This window comes from Corvus brachyrhynchos, unplaced genomic scaffold, assembly GCF_000691975.1.
Source record: "Corvus brachyrhynchos isolate BGI_N302 unplaced genomic scaffold, ASM69197v1 scaffold114, whole genome shotgun sequence".
Classification (NCBI taxonomy): domain Eukaryota; kingdom Metazoa; phylum Chordata; class Aves; order Passeriformes; family Corvidae; genus Corvus; species Corvus brachyrhynchos.
Genome location: NW_008238337.1, coordinates 3015895 through 3036482, shown reverse-complemented (window position 1 = coordinate 3036482; position 20588 = coordinate 3015895). Strand labels below are relative to the sequence as shown.

Below are 20588 nucleotides of genomic sequence, written 5' to 3'. Positions count from 1 at the left end.
CGGCATCCCGGGCGCGCCATGGGACCGGGTGGCCACACCGCGTGCCCCACAGACCCCACGGGGCTCCTGCCCGGGGATGGAGGGGCGAGATCAGGGGTGCCAGGGAAAGACAGGCCATGGGGTTGGGAAAAGAGGGGATTTTTAAGGTGAAGAGGCAAGTGAGAGTCCAGGAAAAGGTGAAGGGGGTGGAGTTGATGGAGCGGCTGTGTACAGGGGACAGGTCTCATTAGAAGCCACAGGTTGGGTTGCTGCGAGTGACGGAGCGTGGTTAGGAAGTGGGATGCAGCCCTGCAGCCACGTGCACGGCACAGAGCGTCAGGAGCATGAAGGTAACATTCAAGACCAAGAGCAGAAGTGAGATGACCACGGGAAGCTAGTGTGATGGAGCTGTGGGCTGACTGCAATGCTGCAGGGGCAGAAACCACCCCTGGGAACAGGACCTGGTTGTCCTCAGGGCCAGGGGGACCACACTGGGGAGAGGATGTGTGGTGGCTGTGGGCACCGGAGAGACCACAACCAGAGAGACAGCCCCTCTCCTGGGAGAACGAGCCCCATCCGTCTCCTGGCCCCTCTCCATGAGCACTTTCTCTTGGGAAAAACAGCCAACAGACCCCAAAAGCCCATACCTGAGTGTGCTGTGAGGGGTGTCTGATGGACCAGTGCTGTTCTGGGGAAGGCTGTTACCACTTTGGGGAGGTAATTTGGAGGAGCCTTTGCTTTCAACTCAGCCCTAATGTCTTTTAAAGTGCAGAAGTGCTCTCATTTCCTCTCTTGTGGGCATCATGGGCTGGAGCTGATGTTTCCAGGAAAACTGGGAGTCGCTTGGCAGTGCTGAGCAAGGTGATGGGGATGCCCTGAGCTCATCCTGGCCCGTGCTCAGCACCATCTCTGGAGCTTATGCTCTTTTGGGATGCTCATTATATATTGTTTCAGCAGTATTAGGGAGTATCCTCAAAATTATAAAAAAACCTCGGTAAAGACGTTTTTGTGACTCCTGTTGAAACCTGCTGCTGGGTGTTGTGACACTACAATGCTACCAGTTTGGCTTTGCATTTTTCCCCAGTTCTTTTTACCCTGTGCTGGCTGGGCCAGGCAGCGCAGGAGGCTCTTCCATTCACCCTGGGGCGATGACAAGCTTTGCTGCTTGGGCACAGCGACCTGTCCTAGATGAGGCATGGGTGCCTGTTTCCAGTATCTCATAAATTTGGGTGTCCTCTTGACTTCTAGAGAAACTGCCGAGAGATTTTTTCCCATTAAAGTCAGGTGGGGGATGCATATGGTCTTTGTATACTACAGTGACTAATATATTTCTGGCAAGGTCTGTGCTCACCCGTAGGAAGGGAAACTGTGATCGATGCCCCCGTTGCTGCAGATGACACCACTCTTGGCACAGGCACTTCCACCGCTGACCCTGACCGGGGAAAGCAAAATAGCCACTGGACTCTGCCCAGGGAGACCAATAACTGCCCCAGGCTGGCCCTGCTTGGCTTTTAACCAACCTTCAGCAATAGCAGGGGAGAATCTCTGCGAGTAAAATCAGCCCTGGTTTTGGTGTTTTGAGTTCAATAAACAGCTTAAGTTGGCGTTTGTGAGCTGACCCCCATGGAAGGATGGATGCAGGGGTCACTGCCGAGCTGCCACCAAGTCTTACCCCCTTAGGAGGGTCTGATCCTGACACTGTGGCTGCCTTGCCACAGGGAAGCACGCGTGGGGAAGGCGAGTGTGCGGCCCCCGCATCTGGGGAGAGAAACAGCTCTGGGGAGGGAAGGGCAGGCTGAGGCATCCGTAGGCTCTGATTTAAATCCGAGCAGTCAGTGCTGCCTGCGAGGTGTCACCCTCTGCACTCGCCCAGAATCGGTCGGCATGTTCCCCTCTGGAGGTGGCCACATCCAGCAGGGCCCAGGCAGGGCCCACACGCTCTCAGCAGAGCTGGGGCGGCCCGAGGGGGCTGTGAAAATCCCTCACCCTCACGGGGGCTGATTTCACTCCCATTCGCTTCCGCTCGAGCCACGTGGACTCTGAGCGAGAGGGAGAGCTGCTGCCAGGGTTTCGCAGACCTCTTTTCATTTTAATATCCCTCTCCTTGCTGAATTAGATGCGAGACTGATTGCTTCGATAATCCTGCTGCAGCCGCTATGGGTTATATATGGATTGCAGCCAAAAGCTGTGCCGATAAATCATTCCTATACACCAGGCTGTTATATTTCCTGAGGATTTTGTGGGCATGTGCTGCTCCCTTTTACATAAGGATCTGCTGGAGTTCATACCAGAATGGGCTGCTTTTCCCCAGGCAAGGGCCTGGATGGGTTGGTGTAGCCAAAGCCCCCAGGCTGTATTTTCTCTCTTTGGGATTATTGCCCTCATTTCAGCTATTTACTTTTCTCTCTGGCTGGGAATACAGCTGTTCACCTCCTCCTCCTCAGCCTCCTCATGTGCTTATTAAGGATAACAGGGCTGTGTTCAACAGTGTGACCCCACTTTTGGGTTTCTCTCAGGGGAGGTGTCATCTCAGAGGGCAATTTCTGAAAACCCCCATCCTCCAACCCTTTGCACACACTCAGAGGGAAAACCCATCTGATTTCCCACTCCAGCTGATGTTAGGATGGGGCTTGGATGACTTTTAGTTCACAGAGCCTGGGGAAGCCTGCTTGAATTAATCAGACTTGATATGTTTATCCTGGTCAAGCCAATTAACTCCCGCCGGCCAGGACACGCTCAGCTCTCAAGTGTGACTGAGACTTCATAACTCTATTTTGCTCAAGCCTGGCAAAGTTTATCAGGAACGCTTGGAAATCGGGATGCAGGCAATTCTCTGGGGGCAGGATGGGATGCCCAGCCGTGCTGTGGCACCGCTGGGGACCGATGTTGCTACCAGTGATGTTCCTGGGGTGGTTTCATCCCAAGGCTGCCCTGATGAGCTGCCTTTTTTGGTGCGGCCACAGAGCACGGTGAGGGTAGAGGGCACAGCATTCTGGATCAGCTCCGGCTTCAGGGCAGCTATTTATATGTGCCCACTGGAGGGGTGCCCAAAGCAAGCCAGGCAAATGGCCTTGAGATGCATCCCTGTGAATTCAGGATGAAGGGGGGGGGCTGCCTGTTTGTTTTAATCCATTTGGGAGTGCATTAAAACACGCTGCCATGGGCTGCCAGCAGCACTGCGGGGAGAATTTGGCTTGGCTGGTGGCTCCCAGCTCTCTCATCCAGCAGAGCCCCATCCAGGAGCGGATTTAGCCCCACGAAACCTGGCGTTTCTGGAATAGTTTGCCCTTGTTGCTGTTCGTTGGCTTATTTATAGCCTCCCCATCCCTGTGCTTCTCCGTGCCTCGGAGCAGCGAGCGGTGCCGCGTTGGCTTCAGCTCCAGGCCAGTCCCACTTGGGCACAAAAGCTCCGGTTTATAGATCAGTGTTGAAAACAGCAATTAGGCCATTGTGAAGCCTCGAGGAGGGGGAGATGATTTGATTTCTGTACTTGACCCATAATTTCTGCTGGGCTGATTCAGAGTGGTTGTGCTGCGGGTGCAGCACGGAAACTTCAATGGAGATGAGTGGAGCTAATTTTAACTGGCCGCCTCGTCGAGGTGTGGGAACCAGGCAGAAAAACGCCTCAAACCCTGTTCCTGCTTCTGGGCTGGTTGTTTCAGGATATTTTTTTCGCTTCCTTCTGTGGCAACTTGTTAACCTAGAAATTAAAAACAGCACCAGTGTTGGGGCAGGGAAGAGGGATGGTTTAGAGCCAACCAACCACTGAACAGCCCCAGGTGCTGTGGGGTGCCTGGCACGTGTGAATCAACATAATTTTCTCCTCTTTTTTAATTATCACTTAATTATTTGATTTTTTTTTTTTTTAATTCTTTGTTGCTAACAGTTTTCTCTACCTCAAGGTTTGGGGACCTGAGTTTTGCACAGAAGGCCACAGGGCGAGGAAGAGAAATCGCTGGCAATGATAGGCTGTGGGAGGAAGCAGTGAGCCAGGGGGCTGGTCCTACACCCCACGCTTGGTGAGTCCCTGTGCCCCTGAACTGCTTTGTCTGAGGGGGGGGTTGGCAAAGATGTGCTCACTTTGAGCAGTAAAGTAGGGAACTCAGTGGTATTTATGCCGGTATAGTGCAATTCTGGATCCTGCCCTTTAACCCCTTTGGAGTATTTCCGTAGTGGAGATGATGGAGTTGTTGTTCCCTGGAGGTGTTTAGATAAAGGGCATGGGAGGAACAGTAGTGACAGCCCTGGGGTTGAGGCTGGCTCCGGCCTGGGGTCTGTCCCATGGCAGGGTGATTGTGCATCCTGGTGCCATCCTGCACCACTGCCCTTGGCTTTGCCATTCCCTATGGAATGAATAAATCAATCTGTAGCACAATGACGAGCAGGAAATCCTGCTTTCCGGAGAGCCTGGCTGACCCACCCTGTGTTTGCAGGCACATCTCCCCGCCACAGCATGGCCAGGATGAGGCCATCAGTCTCTCCACACTGCCACATGTCCCCGGCAGCTTGCCTGCCCCACGGCCCCTCTGCTGCACTGGAAGCTGCGGCCGCCAAGCTCCCGCGGCGCTGCGGGACCCCCCGGCGCTGAGCCCCGGCCACACCAGCATGGCCTCGCTCATCGTGGTGACCGAGCACGACGCCACGGGGAGCGCAAGCGAGGAGGAGATGGACGTGCCCAGCAGTGAGGGCTTTGGGGATGGCCGGAAGCTGCACCTCTCCGGCCGCAAGCTGTCCCTGCAGGAGCGGCCGCAGCCTGCCCGCTCACCTGGGAATGGCAACGGCGCCAGCGAACGCTTCATCTACCCCTCCCTCCCTTACTCCCCGGTGACGTCCCCACACTCCTCCCCACGGCTGCCACGGCGGCCGACGGTGGAGTCCAACCGTGTGTCCATCACGGGATTGCAGGTGAGGGGGATGAACATTACAGGTGAGAAGGGTGAATGCTGCTCCCACAGTTCTCCTGCCCCCATCTGCCTGGATTTCCCCACCGTGGCATTTCTTCTCACTTGTTTTTTTTGGGATAAACCCCTACGGCATGTTTGCATGTGTGTGGCAGAGGGCAGTGGGACATGCTGGGCCATGGGGACAGCCCTCAGGGAGGCGAGATCCCAACTCACCAGTTTTTGTGCCTTTTGCTGATGCCACCAACTCTCACAGCTGTTTGGTGGAAGCCAGGAGTGTACCACAAGTTTCTTTATTCCTTAAAAATAAGAAACAGAGAAGTTCACTGAGACCTAAAGAGAAAACAGCCCTGCCTGCCCCGAGCCTGACAGAAAACAGGCAGCAAGAGGCTGCTTTGCCCAGAAGAAATAAAATTACTTGGCACCAGGTTGCCAGCATTAAACCCCTCAGGGCTCTCCCGGTCCGTTGCTCTTGTTCCACATGAGTGGGCAGGACAGGATCGCCTGCCCGGCCGTTAATGTTTGCAATTAGCCATCTATAAACACACCAACGTGTGGCTTAGTGGGTGGCTTTTGTGGCTCATGAATCAAAGCTGCCCAGCTCCACACGGGTGCTTGGGTAGAGCAGGACGGGGCGTGAGTTTGCAGAGAAAGTTTTGCTGGAGATTTAAAAGAAGAGCGAACGCGAGCGGTTTTGTGGCTCATGCCAAACTTCCCCGCTCTCTCCCCACAGGACTGTGTGCAGCTCAACCAGTACAAGCTGAAAGATGAGATTGGGAAGGTGAATATTGGGTTTGGGGTGGGATGAGGGGTTTTGGGGTGGGAGAGTGTCGGGCTCGCTTTCACTTTCCAGTCATGGGAATGCTTCAGAATGGGAGCAGTCCATCCACTTGCCATGGCAGTTCTTTGTTGCTTCCTGTTCGGTTCTGAGTGGTGCCAATTGAATTGTATATTTAAAAAATTATTATTAATTTTCCCCCTTCGCTCTCCCTCCCACGCAGTGGGGCATTTGAAGCTTTTCTTTGCTGTCAGTGTGATGTCAGACTGTACACCCCCCTGTTCCTCCCAGCATCGCCCACCAGCTCTGTGATCCCTGTGGGGTGGGTTTGCGGAGGAGCCCAGAGCCAGGTTTGGTGATGTGGGTTTTTTGGATTGTCCCTAACTGCTGCCCCATGGCTGTGCCCCCTCTCCAGGGCTCCTACGGGGTGGTAAAGCTGGCCTACAACGAGGATGATAACACCTACTATGTGAGTAGCTCAAGGCCCTAGAGCCCGCAGCAGGGCAAGGTGGGAGGGGGATGGATCCCCTCTGCTGACTCCCTGCCCCATCCCACCAGCCACATTTTATCCTTGACTAGCCCCAAATTCCACATTTGTTCCCCTCTTGCAGGCAATGAAGGTTCTCTCAAAAAAGAAGCTGATGAGACAGGCGGGCTTCCCCCGTAAGTGGCACAAAACCTTTTGGTTGGGGGATGTTTTGGGGATCCTGGGGGATTGTTCCTGACTGGACACATCTTTGCCTTTCCCACAGGCCGCCCGCCGCCCCGCGGGGCCAAAGCTGCTTCTGAGGGCTGCCTGCAGCCCAGAGGGCCCATCGAACAGGTCTACCAGGAGATTGCCATCCTGAAGAAGCTGGACCACCCCAACGTGGTGAAGCTGGTGGAGGTAAGCGCTGGCTTCCTTCCAAAACTCATCCTTGAGCGTGATGGAACCTGGATGCTGCAGGGATGGGCTACACCTTGTCTTGGGTGAAGGGGAGTGACCCCAGAAGGGAGCAAGGGCCTAAGGTCCTGCCTTAGGGAGAATTGTGTTTTCCTTGGTTTAGAAGGAAACACCTCCTCACCTCCCAAAAGATTTTTTCTTTCCTGCCCAGAAATGGAAATGCAGAAAAATATTGCTTCTGTGGAGGAAGCAAGTGCTGAGACAGGTTTTGGGGATGAACTGGTGTTTCTGTGCAGGTTCAGCTGTGCAGCTGCCTTGCCCTCCACCCACTGCCTGTATGAAACAGTCCAAAAATCAAGAATTAAGGATGAGCAGGCTGGAGTTTATTTGGCTCATGAGTCAGATGATGCTTCCTGTGTGTTTTAAATATTTGCTTCCTTGAAGTACAGCTACATCTCTGTCCTCTTTTTTTCCCTACTCTTGTGGGTAGAAGCTCAGAGATGAGCAGACTGTGCTGATGGTGCAGATGGTGCAGAACTGAGATGGCTGCTAAATAAAATATCACAATTTTTAATTTGCAAGGCTTTCTTGGCACTGTTTAATTGCCTTTTTGCTTCCTTTGGCAGGTCCTGGATGACCCCAGTGAGGATCACCTGTACATGGGTAACTGCCCACTGCCCTGGGGTGTCAGAGGGATGGGGCAAAAGGTTCCCACTGTGTTTTAGAGCAGTTTTGTGTGCGGGGCTGGGTCTCTTCTTCACTTTGGGTATAGCCTGGATGTGCTGGAGTAGCAAATAGGATGAGGTTTGGGTAGGGAACAGAGACAAGAGTGCTTTATAGCACTTTATTGGCATTAATTCGGTGCCAGGGCATGTTTTGCCATGAGAGCACCAGCACTGATGTTCTCAGCTTTGAAGCCGGGCTGATAGAAAATAGTTTTTATTTCTTTGACTTCAGGGAAAAAGGCACGAGTTAATGATCCAAGGTACAAATGAGCCACATTCCAACCTGCCTGGCAGACTGCAGTTGTTTGCTTGATGTAAATACAAAACTCTTGGAGAAGGCATTTCTTTTCCATCATTTATGTTCAGCCTGTACTAGTGGAGGAGTGTGTGAGGCCAAGTGCAGAGGTTTGCTCCGGGTGTGGGCTCTGCTTTTTTGGTGGCAAACTGAGGGTTTTTATGTGCCGTGGAGGGCACTTCATGATGCTGAAGCTGCAGCACTGAGAAGATAGTTGGCAGCATCCCCTTAAGTGAAAATGGGAGCAACCCAAATGCCACATGCCTTGCATAAGACGGCATCTCCTTTTTAAAAATAACATATTATTTTTAGAATTTTTGTCATTAAAATAATTGCTTTTGTGCTGAGACTGCTTGCAGGAGCCATACCCTGTAAGCGATCCGTAATCACCTTCTCTTTTGTGTTGCAGTGTTTGAACTGGTGAAGCAGGGGTGAGTACTGAATTCCAGATTAAATCCTACTAACACTTGAACATGAGATGGGTTTGTGGGTGGCAGAGCTTGGCCACCCAAGGTGGGAATGGGGTACAGAGGTGATGGGGAGGTTCATGGTGGGGCTTGAGGTCTGAGTAGCGTCTCCCCAGCCCGGTTACAGCTGAGTACACCCTGCAGGTGCCTGTGTTTGGGGTTGTGTGCTGTCACCAGCTGGTGACAAAGCCTTCGGGCCCTGTTTCAGCACATCCAGGTAGGGAATGAACTCTGTTCTCTGTTGCCTTTGCAGCCCTGTGATGGAAATCCCAACCTTGAAACCTCTCAGCGAGGACCAGGCTCGGTTCTATTTCCAGGATCTGATCAAGGGCATTGAATACTGTGAGTGTCTCTGCAAAAATGATGGGATTTCTTATTTTTGGGTTTTTTTTCTAAACACCTGGAGCTGGCCTTTCTGCTGATGTGCAGTGCTGTTTCTGGTGGCTTATGCTGCACAGGGGCTTTTAAAGCTGGGGCTGGTTGTGGCATTAGCAGAAGGGCTTAGGCCACATGGAGCCCTTGTGGCTCCTTTGCTGCAGAGCAGCAGACCAGTGCTGCTGCACCACTCGTTGTCCCTCTGGCTGCAGTGCACTATCAGAAGATAATCCATCGGGATATTAAACCTTCCAACCTCCTCGTGGGGGAAGACGGGCACATCAAGATCGCCGACTTCGGAGTGAGCAACGAGTTCAAGGGAGCTGATGCCCTCTTAACCAACACAGTGGGCACTCCTGCCTTCATGGCCCCAGAGACACTCTCAGAAACCAGGAAAATCTTCTCTGGAAAGGTATTTAATAGCAGTTTGAAGGGTCTTGGACTAACCTTGCACACATTGTCTGTTGTAGATTTAACTATGCTTTCTTCATTCTGCAGGCTTTGGATGTCTGGGCCATGGGGATCACCCTGTACTGCTTCGTGTTTGGGCAGGTAATGAGATGGTTTTTCAGTGCTGTTGGTGTTTGGGGGGGTTGGTTTGTGCCTCCCATGTTACAGGTAAGCAGTGGCACTGGCACCTTGTGTCCCTGTTCGAGCTGAGTGGAGATGAGGATGTGTGGATGGAAATGGGAAACCTTTGCCTGTCCCTTGAATGGGTGCAGCCAAAAGGGTTGTGTTTTTCTTCTTCCCCAGTGGAAAAAATTCTGTGCCTTGGCAGATTTTTTAGGAAGGGAGCTCTTACAGCAATTGGTAATTTTTGGTTAAATGTTTTTTTCATTGTGTCTATAAGTAGACATTGGTGTAATAGGAAATCTTCTGGAATTTCCCTGTAACTGGATCTTTGCTATCGTTCATACCCTATGAGATCCTGATGTTCCTCTGGCTGCCCCACTGCTGCCTCTTAATGGAGATTGTTGCTTTCTTCATTGCTTTTTTTCTTCATGGTAGTGCCCTTTTATGGATGAAAGGATCTTGAGTTTACACAATAAAATCAAGACCCAAACGTTGGAGTTCCCAGACCAGTAAGTACTCAAAAACAAAAACAACCCATCAATCCTTATTTTACAGCTCATTGCAGTTGCTTCTCAAGCACTCCCTGGGTAGGGCTGGCCCTGCTCTTCTGTGGTTTTGCAAAACCCAGGCTTTGAGTTGGCCTCTCCCTGCTCTGCCCTGTGGGATCACACTTCACATTGCCTCATAAGGGGTTATTTTGCTTTTTCGGGGGGTTTGGAGAGGAGGGGGTGTATGAGGACCCGAAGTTGCATCCTTGCTGGGGCTGGGGTCCAGCCCCTCTGCCTGGGAAGGCTCACAGTGGCTGGCGCTGAGGTGACCAACAGAGACAGCATTCATCCCTTTCCCCATCTCATCTCTCCCTTCTTCCTTCCACAGGCCAGAAGTTACAGACTTCTTGAAGGATTTGATCACACGGATGTTGGATAAAAATCCTGAATCTAGGATTTCGGTCCCAGAAATCAAGGTACTGACCCAGCTTCCTGGTGCTGGCTGTGGCTTCACTTCTGTTGGGTTCTCCTTGCTTGGCTTTTTTTGGGAGTCAGTTTGATCGCGCCAGGCTAGGTCCTCCCCCTGTGCCCAGGGCCCCTGGGCAGGTAAGTCCCAGCTCCTTCCCCTGCTCTGGGACCTGCTCAGCTTTGGGACCTTTGGTGCCTATAGAAGTCACAGGCAAAAGGAAATCCCCTGAGTACAGTATTTCCTCTGCTACCAGGAAAGTACTGTGCAACAGCATTTCGCAGGAGATTTCTGGTCCTTCGCCCCTGCGGGAGCCTGGAAGGGGCGAGAAGCTGAGAGAATGGAGACCAAGGTAGGGGGAAAGGATTGCGGGGGAATTGCGGAACCATTTTGTGCTCCTCCTGCAGCTGACCAAGTTACCAGTGTGTGGGCAAGGAGAAACAGGGGTTCTGCCTTCAGCCATGGATTAAACCAGGTTCAGGATGAGGGCTCGGTGGGTCTCCCCATTACTGCTGCTCATACGTATGGACTGGAATAAATCTCTCCTGCCTCTTGATGCTGCCTCATCCATAAGATGAGAGTGAAGATAGGTCTCCTTCCCTAAAGCCCAGAGATCCCAGTGCTGTAGGTCACCAAGGTTATGGCTTGGTTGTGTAGGTGGGGCTAGTGCTGGCTCTGAATGAGCCACACCACGGCATTTTCTGCTCTGGACTGTGCAGTTGCTGGGAGCACCGGGGTGAGCTGGCTCACCAGTGAGATGGCACATCCCTGCCCTGCTCCCTGGCGTTTCAAGGAGCACGTAGGGGCCATAGCTTGGACAAGGAGATGCGTTTGCCAGGCTTGTGTTGTTTGAGTTATGAAAAAGAGGAAATCGTTCCTGACAGGCTGTATTATTAATTGAAGTTGCACCCTTGGGTCACCAAGAACGGAGCGGAGCTGCTGCCCACGGAGGATGAGAACTGCACCCTCGTCGAGGTGACGGAGGAGGAGGTGGAGAATTCAGTGAAGCACATTCCCAGCCTGGCCACCGTGGTGAGTACAAAGGAGTTGATGGTCTGTGGATGTACAGCAGGGTCCACGCTGCCTGCTGGGGTGGCCCTGAGCAGCTGGAGTTTGCTGCTGAAGGACAGAAGCATTGGACAGGATTAGAGCAAAGACCTTCCCTCTCTTGGAAACAAGTGCTGTAAGACACTTCAGTGTCTCAGGGTCTCAGCAGCTCACTGGGTGTGGCTGTATCCCACAGTGCAAGGGAATATTTTAGAGCAGTTCCAAAGGTAACTGTCAGTGGGTTGCTGGTCTTCACACTTGAGCTGGCTGCCCAAATATCACTGTATTTACTCAGGGCAAAAGAGCATCTGGTCCAGAACCTGCCCATGGCTGGGAGCAGGTGTTTTGGCCAGGCACAAGGAGCTCCTGCCCTGTTCTGCCTGTCCAGCCATAGGGGCTGTGGGAGCTTCTTAGGATGGAGATTTTATCTGGGCCACGACATGCATCAGCCCCCGCCTGAAGCTATTCTTGGTGACTTCATCTCATCTCTTTTCAAGCTCATATTTTTACTCTCTGCAACCCACTGTGGTGGTGAGAACCACATTGTAACTCTGTTCTGTGTGGAAGGTGAAAAATCCTTTGTGGTTTTGAACCTAATGATTTCTTTGGGTGCCGCCAGCCCTTGCCATTCACAGTTCCCTGGCATGGTGTTATCTGCCTGCAGGCACCCAGGCTGTGATGTTTTTGAAGAACAGTTTTCCCTTTGAAGCCCCTTTTCCATCTCATAGCTGTGCCCACATCTGGCCTTGTTTCTGGAGCTCTCTCCCTTTGGGGTGTGCTGCAGAAATCTCACTGACCACAGACATTTGAATATGCAAATGTACCTTGTGCTGCTCAGGCTGAAAAAGCAGATGTTGCTCTAAAGAGATCACCATTGATGAGGGGTTTATCCCCTTTTTCCTGTTCGGAGGGGACTTGATCAGTGGGCTCAGTGCTCCCAGCCCTGTTGAAATCCAGGTGTGTTCAGCACAGCTCAAGGCAAATGAGATTTTACTGCACCTCTTTGACTCTTAAATAACACACTGGCAGATGTGGTATTTTCACATTCGCATTTGATCTTCAGAATTACCCTCTGGTGCCTGATCGTTGTGCAGCCAAGTGCAGGCGTTGACACACCAGTATGAAATTCACTCATGTGGCTTTGACTCTTGCATAAAACACCCTCCCCTTTGGACATGGAAGGGTTCTCTGTGCGCGCTGGTGAGCAGATGCATGAGGCACAGAGGAATGAGAACAACATCAAATGAAGCTAAGGGCTCTCAGGGATGCACCTGCCGAGACAGAGTCCAGTGCTGCTCACCTTGTCGTCTGCTCCCACCAGCAAAACAAGCTGGGGGATGCCAGGGAAGAACCCTGGCACATCTCTGTTCCCACCAGTCTCTGATTGGTAACTTTGTGTTTTGCAGCCAAAGCTGGACAAATGGCCAGCTTTTCAGTTTGGTTTCAGATGAACATTAAGGTAAAATCATGCCAGTTCTTAACCCTCTCCCTTTCCAGTGAATTATTCTGCCAGGTAATCATGGAGAACTGGGAATTTGCAGATACTGAATGCAGTAATCAGTAAAACCTAATTCTGGGGAGGAAATAAACCTCCCAGACTTGGCTTTGCTCTCCTTTCCAGCCTCTTACACCTAGTGTGGCTCTCACCTGCAAGAGTTTCAGATGAGGATACAGCCCCTGTATTAAGCAGATGGAGACTTGCAAAGATGCTTCCTTCTGATTTCTGTTCTTTTAATAGAGAACTTTGACTTACTTTCACTAGTTTTTTTAATTACTTGGGCATGAAAGTTGGATGTTCCTGTTGCTCTTGAATGGAGGAAAAGCAACTCTGATGAACTACATTCTGGTTTTGCAGATCTTGGTTAAAACGATGATCCGGAAGCGATCCTTTGGGAACCCGTTCGAGGGGAGCAAGAGGGAGGAGCGGTCATTGTCTTCCTCTGGGAACCTGCTGCCGTAAGTGTCATCACCTCACCTCAGCCCCAAAAGACATTTGCAGCTTTTTCCAATGTTCTGGAGGAGAAATTAAATAGCTGGGCTTTGAAACTTTCATGGGGGCCATGATTGCGACATTCACACACCCTCTGTCTGATCTGTAACTGCTTTATGGGATTTTTGTGTCATGGAATAGCCTGCTATTCTGATGGGATGAAAAACATCTTTTTATAGCACTTCCAGCCTGTTATGTGGGGAGAAGTGACACATGCTCAGTGTCCCAAAGATCCCATGGCAGGGAAGGGGCAGAAACTGGTGTCTTGTGGCCTGCTTTGCCTTTTTCTGAGTCACTCAGCAGCTGGTTTATTTCCTTTGAAAACAGGAAACGAAGCAGTGAAGATAACCTGAAATGCAACGACTTGCCCAACGTGGGAGAGGAGGAACTTCTTTCGTGAACGTAGACTTTATGGTTCTGTTGAGCAACTCAATCCAGGGCACGTCACAAAGTGTGCGCTGGGGACGAGGTGACCAGAGCCCACAGCAAACACAGCATGACATGGCGCTATCTCAGTACAATGCTGGATGTAGAGCTCACATAGCAGCATGTTATCACATGTTATCAGACATCCGACTATTTGCCATAAACATGGAACATCTCTGATCACTTGGACTGCTGACTTCTGGTGGGAGAGGCGCTGGCGGACAGCGAAGAGGTGAGCGGTCGTGGTGAGCAGCAACAGGGCTTTGCAGAACAAAACCCACAGCAGCCAAAGGAAAATGTGTTTGGAACTGCTTTTAGCTGGTTTTAATGCCAAATAATTTGCAGGGACTGACGCCGGCGTCCCAGGGGCGCGATGCCCATCGCGTAGCCGTGGGCACGCGGAGAAGGGTGAAGCTTTTGCCAAGTGGGATACACAGCAGTAAAACCAACCACACGTGTGCACTTTGAGAGTTCACGACCTACCAGGAATGTTGTTGCATCTATTTCTTGTCGTTCTGGTTTGTTTTTAATTGACACCTTTTTAACTGCATGGGAACAAAGCAAAAACCCACCTTTTCAGCTTTTTAAAGAATGCCTATCTTTGTGAGCCAAGTTGTATGAAATGGCATCTTCAGGACGTTCAGAAAGTGAGGTTAATTACCTCCTCAGGTAATTAATACCTTTCCAGAGGCCTTGGTGTGACCAGGACTTGGTAAGTTAGGTATTCAGTGTATGAAAGGAAAAGGTATTTAAGGGCTTAAGTTCAGCTTGAACTATTTTTGCTGCAGACTTAGGAGTGAAAGGTGGTGTTTAGCTGAATGTTTTAAACAACAGAAAAAGCACTAACAGTTTGTTTCTAAATCTTTTACTTGATCTAGGTAGATATATTATAAAATATAAAATTCAGGGTAAAATCCTTCACTTCCATGTACATTACATGGTTTACTACAATTAAAAATAATACAACTTATGCTGTTTTTTAAGTATAGACTTAGGGCTTGCTTAGAATTTAAGATCTTAATGATTAGCTAGTAATTTTCAAAGAAATGTTTGTTTTCCAAACTCTTAATCTGGATTCTGGGGCCAATGCTATGTATTTTTTGCAAGTTTGTTACCAGTAATTTGTGAATGCCTGTGGGTCAGAGGCTTGTTAGTAAATTAAGTGTATATCTAGTTCATGGATTGTTTCTTACGAAGAGCTCTTTCACCTTCAGTCAGATTACTCTGATTATTTGTGGTGCTTGTACAAAATAATAATCTGTCATGTGGTGGGAGAGACTCTGGTGTCCAGACTCACTTTCCCAAGTTCTCTGTGCTTGAACAAAGCTGGAGAAGGAGGAGCCAGGGTTTGCCTAAGGAAAGGGGTCACGGTAAGTACAGTTGTTTTGTGGATGGAGTGTGGGACTAGGGGGAAAAGGTCTGGTTGTTTTCCCTTCTCAGTCTGATGTGGTTGTGTGACCTTGAACGAGGCATTTGATGTACCTGACAGAGAAGGAGGATTTGAGTCTCCCAAGCTTGTGAGGGACTGATAAGGTGTAATTCTTTGCCCTCAGGAAGAAGGCACTAGGAGACTGCCAAGTATTTGGATTAATGGTAAGATCTCTGCCTATTAACCCTGGCCATGGATGCCCTGCCTTTAGAAAGTGACCGTTCCCTTGTCTTCCTTTATCCTGGACAGCACAAGCAGCAGCGTGCCGAGGTCCTTGGCCCCGCTGCAGTCAGACCTGGCCTGGTAATTCCTGGTTAGGACTGGTTTTTGTTAAAGCCAGGACAGCATTAGCAAGGGTGCAGATGCCTACCCAAACTGTCCCTTACGCCTTTTGATCACTTCAAACGATGTTCCCCCTGAATTGCAATTTATTATGGAAACATTGTGCTGCTGGCCTCTCCAAAGCCAGTGAGGACAGGACAGTTGGTGGTTTAGGAGCAATACTATGGAGTCTGGAGCCATAAGACACGCACTGTTTTCCTCCCATTTTAGTCCGAGGCTATGCCAAAGCCCTGCAGCTTCAGCTATGGGAAAACCAAACAGGTAACTTGGGGGCCAGCATGACTACAGCTGCCTGCTCCCTCTTTCCTACAAAGGACTTTTCATTGTGGAAATGTGTGTGAGTGGGCAGCCTGGTTCTCTAACCCTGCAAATGGACTTGATCTGCCAAAAAAAAATGTAAAAAGCTAGGGGATCTGATTCTTTGTAGCTAGTGCATAGTAATGTGTGTGGTGTGTTTGCTAGAGGTGTGTTGTAGAGATCTCTGTGCTGCCCATCCCTGGTTGTGATTTGTCAGGTGAGACAATTTACATTGACCAAACAGGTCTGCCAGGTGTAACGCAGCTTCTCAACAGCTGTACCAGCTCCCTGCTGCCCAGTCAGTCTCTGGGCCTCAGATACTCCCACAGATCAGTGTCTGATTGCCTGCACGGGCTTGGTTCTGAAGGATGCTAAAGCTCAGCACTTCCCCAAGGTGCTCTCCAAACCGAGTATCCCTCAGTGCAGGCTCTGGTAGGGCTGCAGCCAAATGCACGTTTCGGAAAGAAACGCGATGTGGATTTTCCTGGTTGGTCAGCTCTGTTGAAAGCATAAAGCGTGGCCATGTGAGGGAGATCTCTCTAAATGCATGACCTGTTAGAGAAGCTGTACTGTGTATATAAACCTGCTCAGTTCCCCAGCTGCTGTTCCTTAGTAGTAACGCTGGCTTTCTCCTTATAGTGAAGTGAACATTTTGCTTGTGCCTTGGAACTGGGCAATAGCTTGATTTCCCCAACTCCCTTCCTTCCAAGCAAGCCCGGTGCTGACTGTGGGCTTATTGCTGGGTACTAAGCCTTTTTGGCTCCGAAAGCACACAGGAAAGTGCTAAGGGGAAACCAGGCCTCTTGTCTGAGTAGTTTTCCATGGTGGTTCCCTTTTACCTATCAGGCAATCGATCTGTTTCTTTTCTAAGGTCCTGAACTATTCCTGATTTTTATACTGTTTGTTTAATGACAAGGCTTGTGTTTCATTCCTACCCCTTTATTATGCATTTAACTTTATCAGGTGTATCAAGTTTAAATACTGTGTATTTACCACTTTTAAATTATATTACCTAAGAAGAAAGAATAAAGCAACAACTAAGTGTTTTTCCACACAGCTATTCAAGCTTCACTGTACAAGTTGAAATAAATGACATGCAACCAAACCCAGAGTTAGCTGATCAAGTGGAACCATTATTCTGTTTGAGTGGTCTTTATCAAGCTGTAAGAGTTTGGTTGTTGGAAGAGGAATCTGAAAGCACTCTCCTGTGTTAGTGAAGTCTGGTGCTATACCATTACTGGGGATCTTGGGCTAGGATGAGACCACAGCAGCTCAGGCCACTGTATAATCCAAACTGAGCAATCACATGCATAGACTGGAGCACTGACTCTTGGAAGGGCACTCTTTGAGTTGGGACATAACTTAGTGCTCAGCAGCAGCAGGCACATAGAGAATAAAACAAATTGATAATGCTGTGGTTTATCCACTGTGCTGCTGGAGAAAGGCAGCTAGGATGCTGGAGGTATGGAATAGATCCCAGGGCTCTGTAACACCAGAAAAGATTCAGAGAAAGGGAAGACCTGGACTTTGTGAGTCACTGTGATCACTAGAGCTGCTCGAGGCCATGTGAATATAAAAGCCAACAAATCCACTTCAATCAAATTGTGTAAACCCATTAAATGCAGCAGCCCAGACACAGGGTTGGTGTGATGGTGAAAAGCACGAGAGGTGTGCCAGGGAGTAACAGATCTGTTCTTCCAAGCAGTTGGTACCAGCATTCAGATAAAGACCGTAAGACCTTGGCCTCTGACTTACAAGTCTTCTCCCTTGGAGAGGGTTTAAGGCAACAGACATGGACAAGGTGTCAGGAGAACCAAGGCAGAGCAGCTGTAGTTGCAGCAGCACTTCTCCAGAAAGAATCAAGAGGCAAAGCCCACAGAGCCCTGGCTTTGATAGCCCACCACTAACACTTGGTGTGTGGGGAGAAACGAACAATCAAAACCCAGGTTGCAGAACTTCAAGAAGGAAGGCTGTATTTTATTCAAGTAAATTTTAAAGTAATAGCATAAAAACTAGACAAAACAGAAAAAAAGTTCTGTAACCAGTAAGCCATTTATCACAGCACAATGGAGCCAGACACTGCTTTATCTTGGTCTGTGGCCACTGGAATTTGGAGACCCAATTAAATAGTAGGTACAGGCTTAGCTAAGCTTCACAATCCTTCAGGGAAAGAAAAATGACAACAGCAAGGAGCTGCTGTCCCAAGGTTAGGCACCTCCTGGCAGTGCCCATGTTCACTCTAAGGAAGAATCTGTGCCTGTTGTCCTGTGCCCTCTGTTACCAGTGAGCTCAGGGATAGAGGACTGGAAAAATGATGATGCCAGAGCTGTCCCTGTCCCAGGCTTGGCCAGTGCAGAGGTCTAGCATAAAGCACAATTTTCCCTCTGTGCTTAGTGCAATTAACCTGGAAAGACAGCAGACAAGGAGCAGACCCAGTTCCTCTCCCTGGGGCTGGCCCCCAGGTAGTAAAGAGTAGTGAAGATGGTCCTTTTCTCAGTTTCGTTCCCCCCTTCCTTCCAGCAAAGAGGGGGGTGGTCTCATGGCATGGTCAAGAAACGTTCCCAGCAGCGGTTTAGAGCAGCAGTTGGTCCTGCAGCATCAGGAGCTCAGGAGTTTGTTCCGTATGTCTCACCAACTCCCTGCAAGGATCAGAGCTCACAGTTCTCTGCCAGAAACTCAGTTCTTACTCCCGCTTCCAATCACATAAAATCCTTTGCACAGGCAAGCTACTTCCTCTTACTCAGACTTTACTTTTCCAGTGGCACAAGGTGTTTTGACTGAGAAATCTGCCCTCTGCAGCCACACTTCCCACCAAGCACAGGGCTGTAGGGCTGAGCTCTGCCCTCAGCACTAGTCAAGCAACCAAATTTGAATCCTACTGACCAAACAGATCATTTGGACCCTGGAGGGAGCTGTAACTGTGGCTGTCAGCACACTGGTCTCAGAAAATACCAACCCATTGAATGGGTTTTTTCACAGCTGCAGGAATCCCAAAAGCCAAGAAGGAAGGATTTGATGGGAACAGCTGTTCCCTACAGCTCTTAGAAGGCAAATGCCAACGACTGCAACCCAAAAAGGAGGTGCAGTAGGTGCACAACAAGTTCTTGAACATATATTTTCCTCTCCAAGAGTGGTTGCCCAGGAAACATGACAATATTTGTTTCTAGTGCTCTTCCCTGCAACAGCTTTGAGGTAAAAATTAGCTTCTCTGACGAAGACAAAGTTTCCTTAGAACTGTGGTTCAAAATCCCCATTTGATATGGACTTTCTACATCCTGTTTCAGAATCGCTGTGGAGTCAGAGGAGGAAGCAATTTTGCCTTTACCCTGCCTTTGTTGATGCTTACCAGTTCATGATCCTCCACATATTTGTATTTCTTCTCCCGATAGTAGTATCTCTTCTTCATGCAATACAGAACAACAATGTCACACAGCACTGTTGCCTAGTGGAGATTGAAAGAGTTTAAGACAGTGATCCTCAGAACTGAGGCACTAATCCAGAGTCGAGTCCAAGTGCAGACAGTGTCACTTACCACACCAAACAGTGCTAAGCCAGAGCCGATGTTAATCATGGTAGGAATTACATCAAATTTTCCTGCCTAGAAGACAGTTACAAGGCTGAGTATGCTTTTCAGCATCTCTGAAAGCCCTCACTACAAGACCTCCAGCAGCTGTCACCCTACCTTTCCAAACACTATGATATCAAAGCGGATGCCATAAGCTTTGACAAGTGTCCGTGATTCAGTGCCATCACTATTCTTGTAGTATTTTGCAAACCTGCAGAAAAGATAGGTCAGAGCTTAGCTGGAAATTCTGAGGTTGCTTATGTGATCATGCAACATCCAGGTGTGTTCCCCATCCCAAGAGGATGGGCTGAACATTGGTACTTCAGACACAAGCCCCAGGTGATGGAGATTTCATGCAGGCAAGCTCATATAGGAAAAAAGCCCAAACCAGGTGAATTCAAGACAACAGTGAGCACCATAAAATCAGGAAACTTGCAAAGCGTAGGAAGGAGAGAAAACAGCTTTAGCAGGGGAGCAGAAGGACAAAGAGGAAGAAATTCAGCTACGTGAGAGAGGTGGGCAGGCAGCTGCAGGGGACCAGGCAGCCGCGAGAGGGCAGGGCCGTGAGCACCAGCGCGGCTCGGCCGGGCACACAAAGGCTGCTCCGTGTCCCGCACTGGGTCACCCGCAGGCAATCAACAGGGAAAAGGAACGAGAACAAATAAGTGAGATCAGACTTACTCCACCACGTGGTTGACTAAGCCAGGAGGAAGCAGAGAAGAGGGTGGAAGAGAAGAGGAAGGATTGGTAAGGGGCTGTACCACGGTCTGGAATAAGCAAGAGCACTTCAGATCCAGCTGTGATATCCTCCAGACGACCCTGACACCCCAAAGCCTGCAAGCCTGGCACCTCCCAAACACACATTAGTGCTCTGCACAGCTCCACACCAAATTCATCCAAGTTTCACCAAAAGATCCTCTGTGCTAAGCAAGATTTTGTGATTCTAAAAACAAAACAGCCCTGAGCCGTGTTTCCTCGCAAGCAGGAATCCTTGGCAAGGTGGCAAATCCATATTATTACAGTCTGAGTCTGGATGCAACCATCTGCTGGCTCTGTGCTGGTGTTTTACTGGAAATGCTGGACTTAGCTGTACTGGCCAGAATGTGTATGTGGTGGTGTATGCCAGGACACTCCTGGTGCAGATATGGTCTTAAACTGACAGAACCACTTTTACAGGTTAGTTTTTCCCCCAAGCAGAATGCAGGAGATGCTTCGGTCTCCCAACTCCACCTCAGTCCCCTCAAATTCTGCCCTATCAGCACACCTTGAAACAGTCAATTGTCCCATTGAAACAGTCAGTTGTCCCATTGCCACCCCATTGCCCAAACAGCCACCCAAAAGCTGATGGAAACATGACTCAGGCACTCTGACGCAATCAGTGGAGCTTCACTGACCTCCCCACCCTGCTGTGGTTTGCGCACAGTGAGGATCCCACCTGCTCTGTCTTACAGCATCAGAAAAGCTCTCCAGGTTTTCTTTTGGTGCTCTCCAAGCACCATCGAAAGCCCAAAACTACCACAACTGCCAGTGGCAGATGGAGCTGCAGGGACACCAGGTGCCCC

At 49.9% G+C, this 20588-nt stretch overlaps 2 protein-coding genes across 2 annotated transcripts in view; one reads left to right on the top strand and one right to left on the bottom strand.

Moving 5' to 3' along the window:
* Positions 1–3847: 3847 nt before the first annotated feature.
* On the top strand, positions 3848–16581 carry CAMKK2 (calcium/calmodulin dependent protein kinase kinase 2). The gene is made up of 17 exons (XM_017734791.1): positions 3848–3998; positions 4413–4884; positions 5614–5661; positions 6074–6127; positions 6270–6321; positions 6411–6544; positions 7168–7204; positions 7971–7992; positions 8282–8370; positions 8616–8815; positions 8902–8955; positions 9412–9485; positions 9853–9940; positions 10187–10282; positions 10834–10962; positions 12833–12933; positions 13295–16581. Exons 2-17 carry the CDS (start codon positions 4585–4587, stop codon positions 13365–13367), a joined length of 1551 nt encoding a protein of 516 aa, XP_017590280.1. The 5' UTR covers positions 3848–3998; positions 4413–4584; the 3' UTR covers positions 13368–16581.
* Positions 16582–17417: 836 nt separating this feature from the next.
* The window catches only part of P2RX4 (purinergic receptor P2X 4), a 9315-nt gene continuing 6144 nt past the window's right edge, over positions 17418–20588 (bottom strand). The window contains exons 10-13 of the mRNA XM_008634155.2: positions 19144–19237; positions 18994–19059; positions 18808–18903; positions 17418–18100 (exon numbers count right to left, since the gene is read on the bottom strand). Of these exons, the coding sequence (XP_008632377.1) occupies positions 18068–18100; positions 18808–18903; positions 18994–19059; positions 19144–19237 (289 nt within the window). The 3' untranslated portion in view covers positions 17418–18067. The remainder of the gene's footprint in view (positions 18101–18807; positions 18904–18993; positions 19060–19143; positions 19238–20588) is intronic.

Bases quoted from the DNA above. Each gene is read 5' to 3' on its own strand.
- CAMKK2 (XM_017734791.1), top strand. From the start codon at position 4,585: ATGGCCTCGCTCATCGTGGTGACCGAGCACGACGCCACGGGGAGCGCA. The intron at 6,128-6,269 runs GTGAGTAGCTCA...CCCCTCTTGCAG, and splicing joins AGGATGATAACACCTACTAT to GCAATGAAGGTTCTCTCAAA. The intron at 12,934-13,294 runs GTAAGTGTCATC...CTTTGAAAACAG, and splicing joins TCCTCTGGGAACCTGCTGCC to GAAACGAAGCAGTGAAGATA.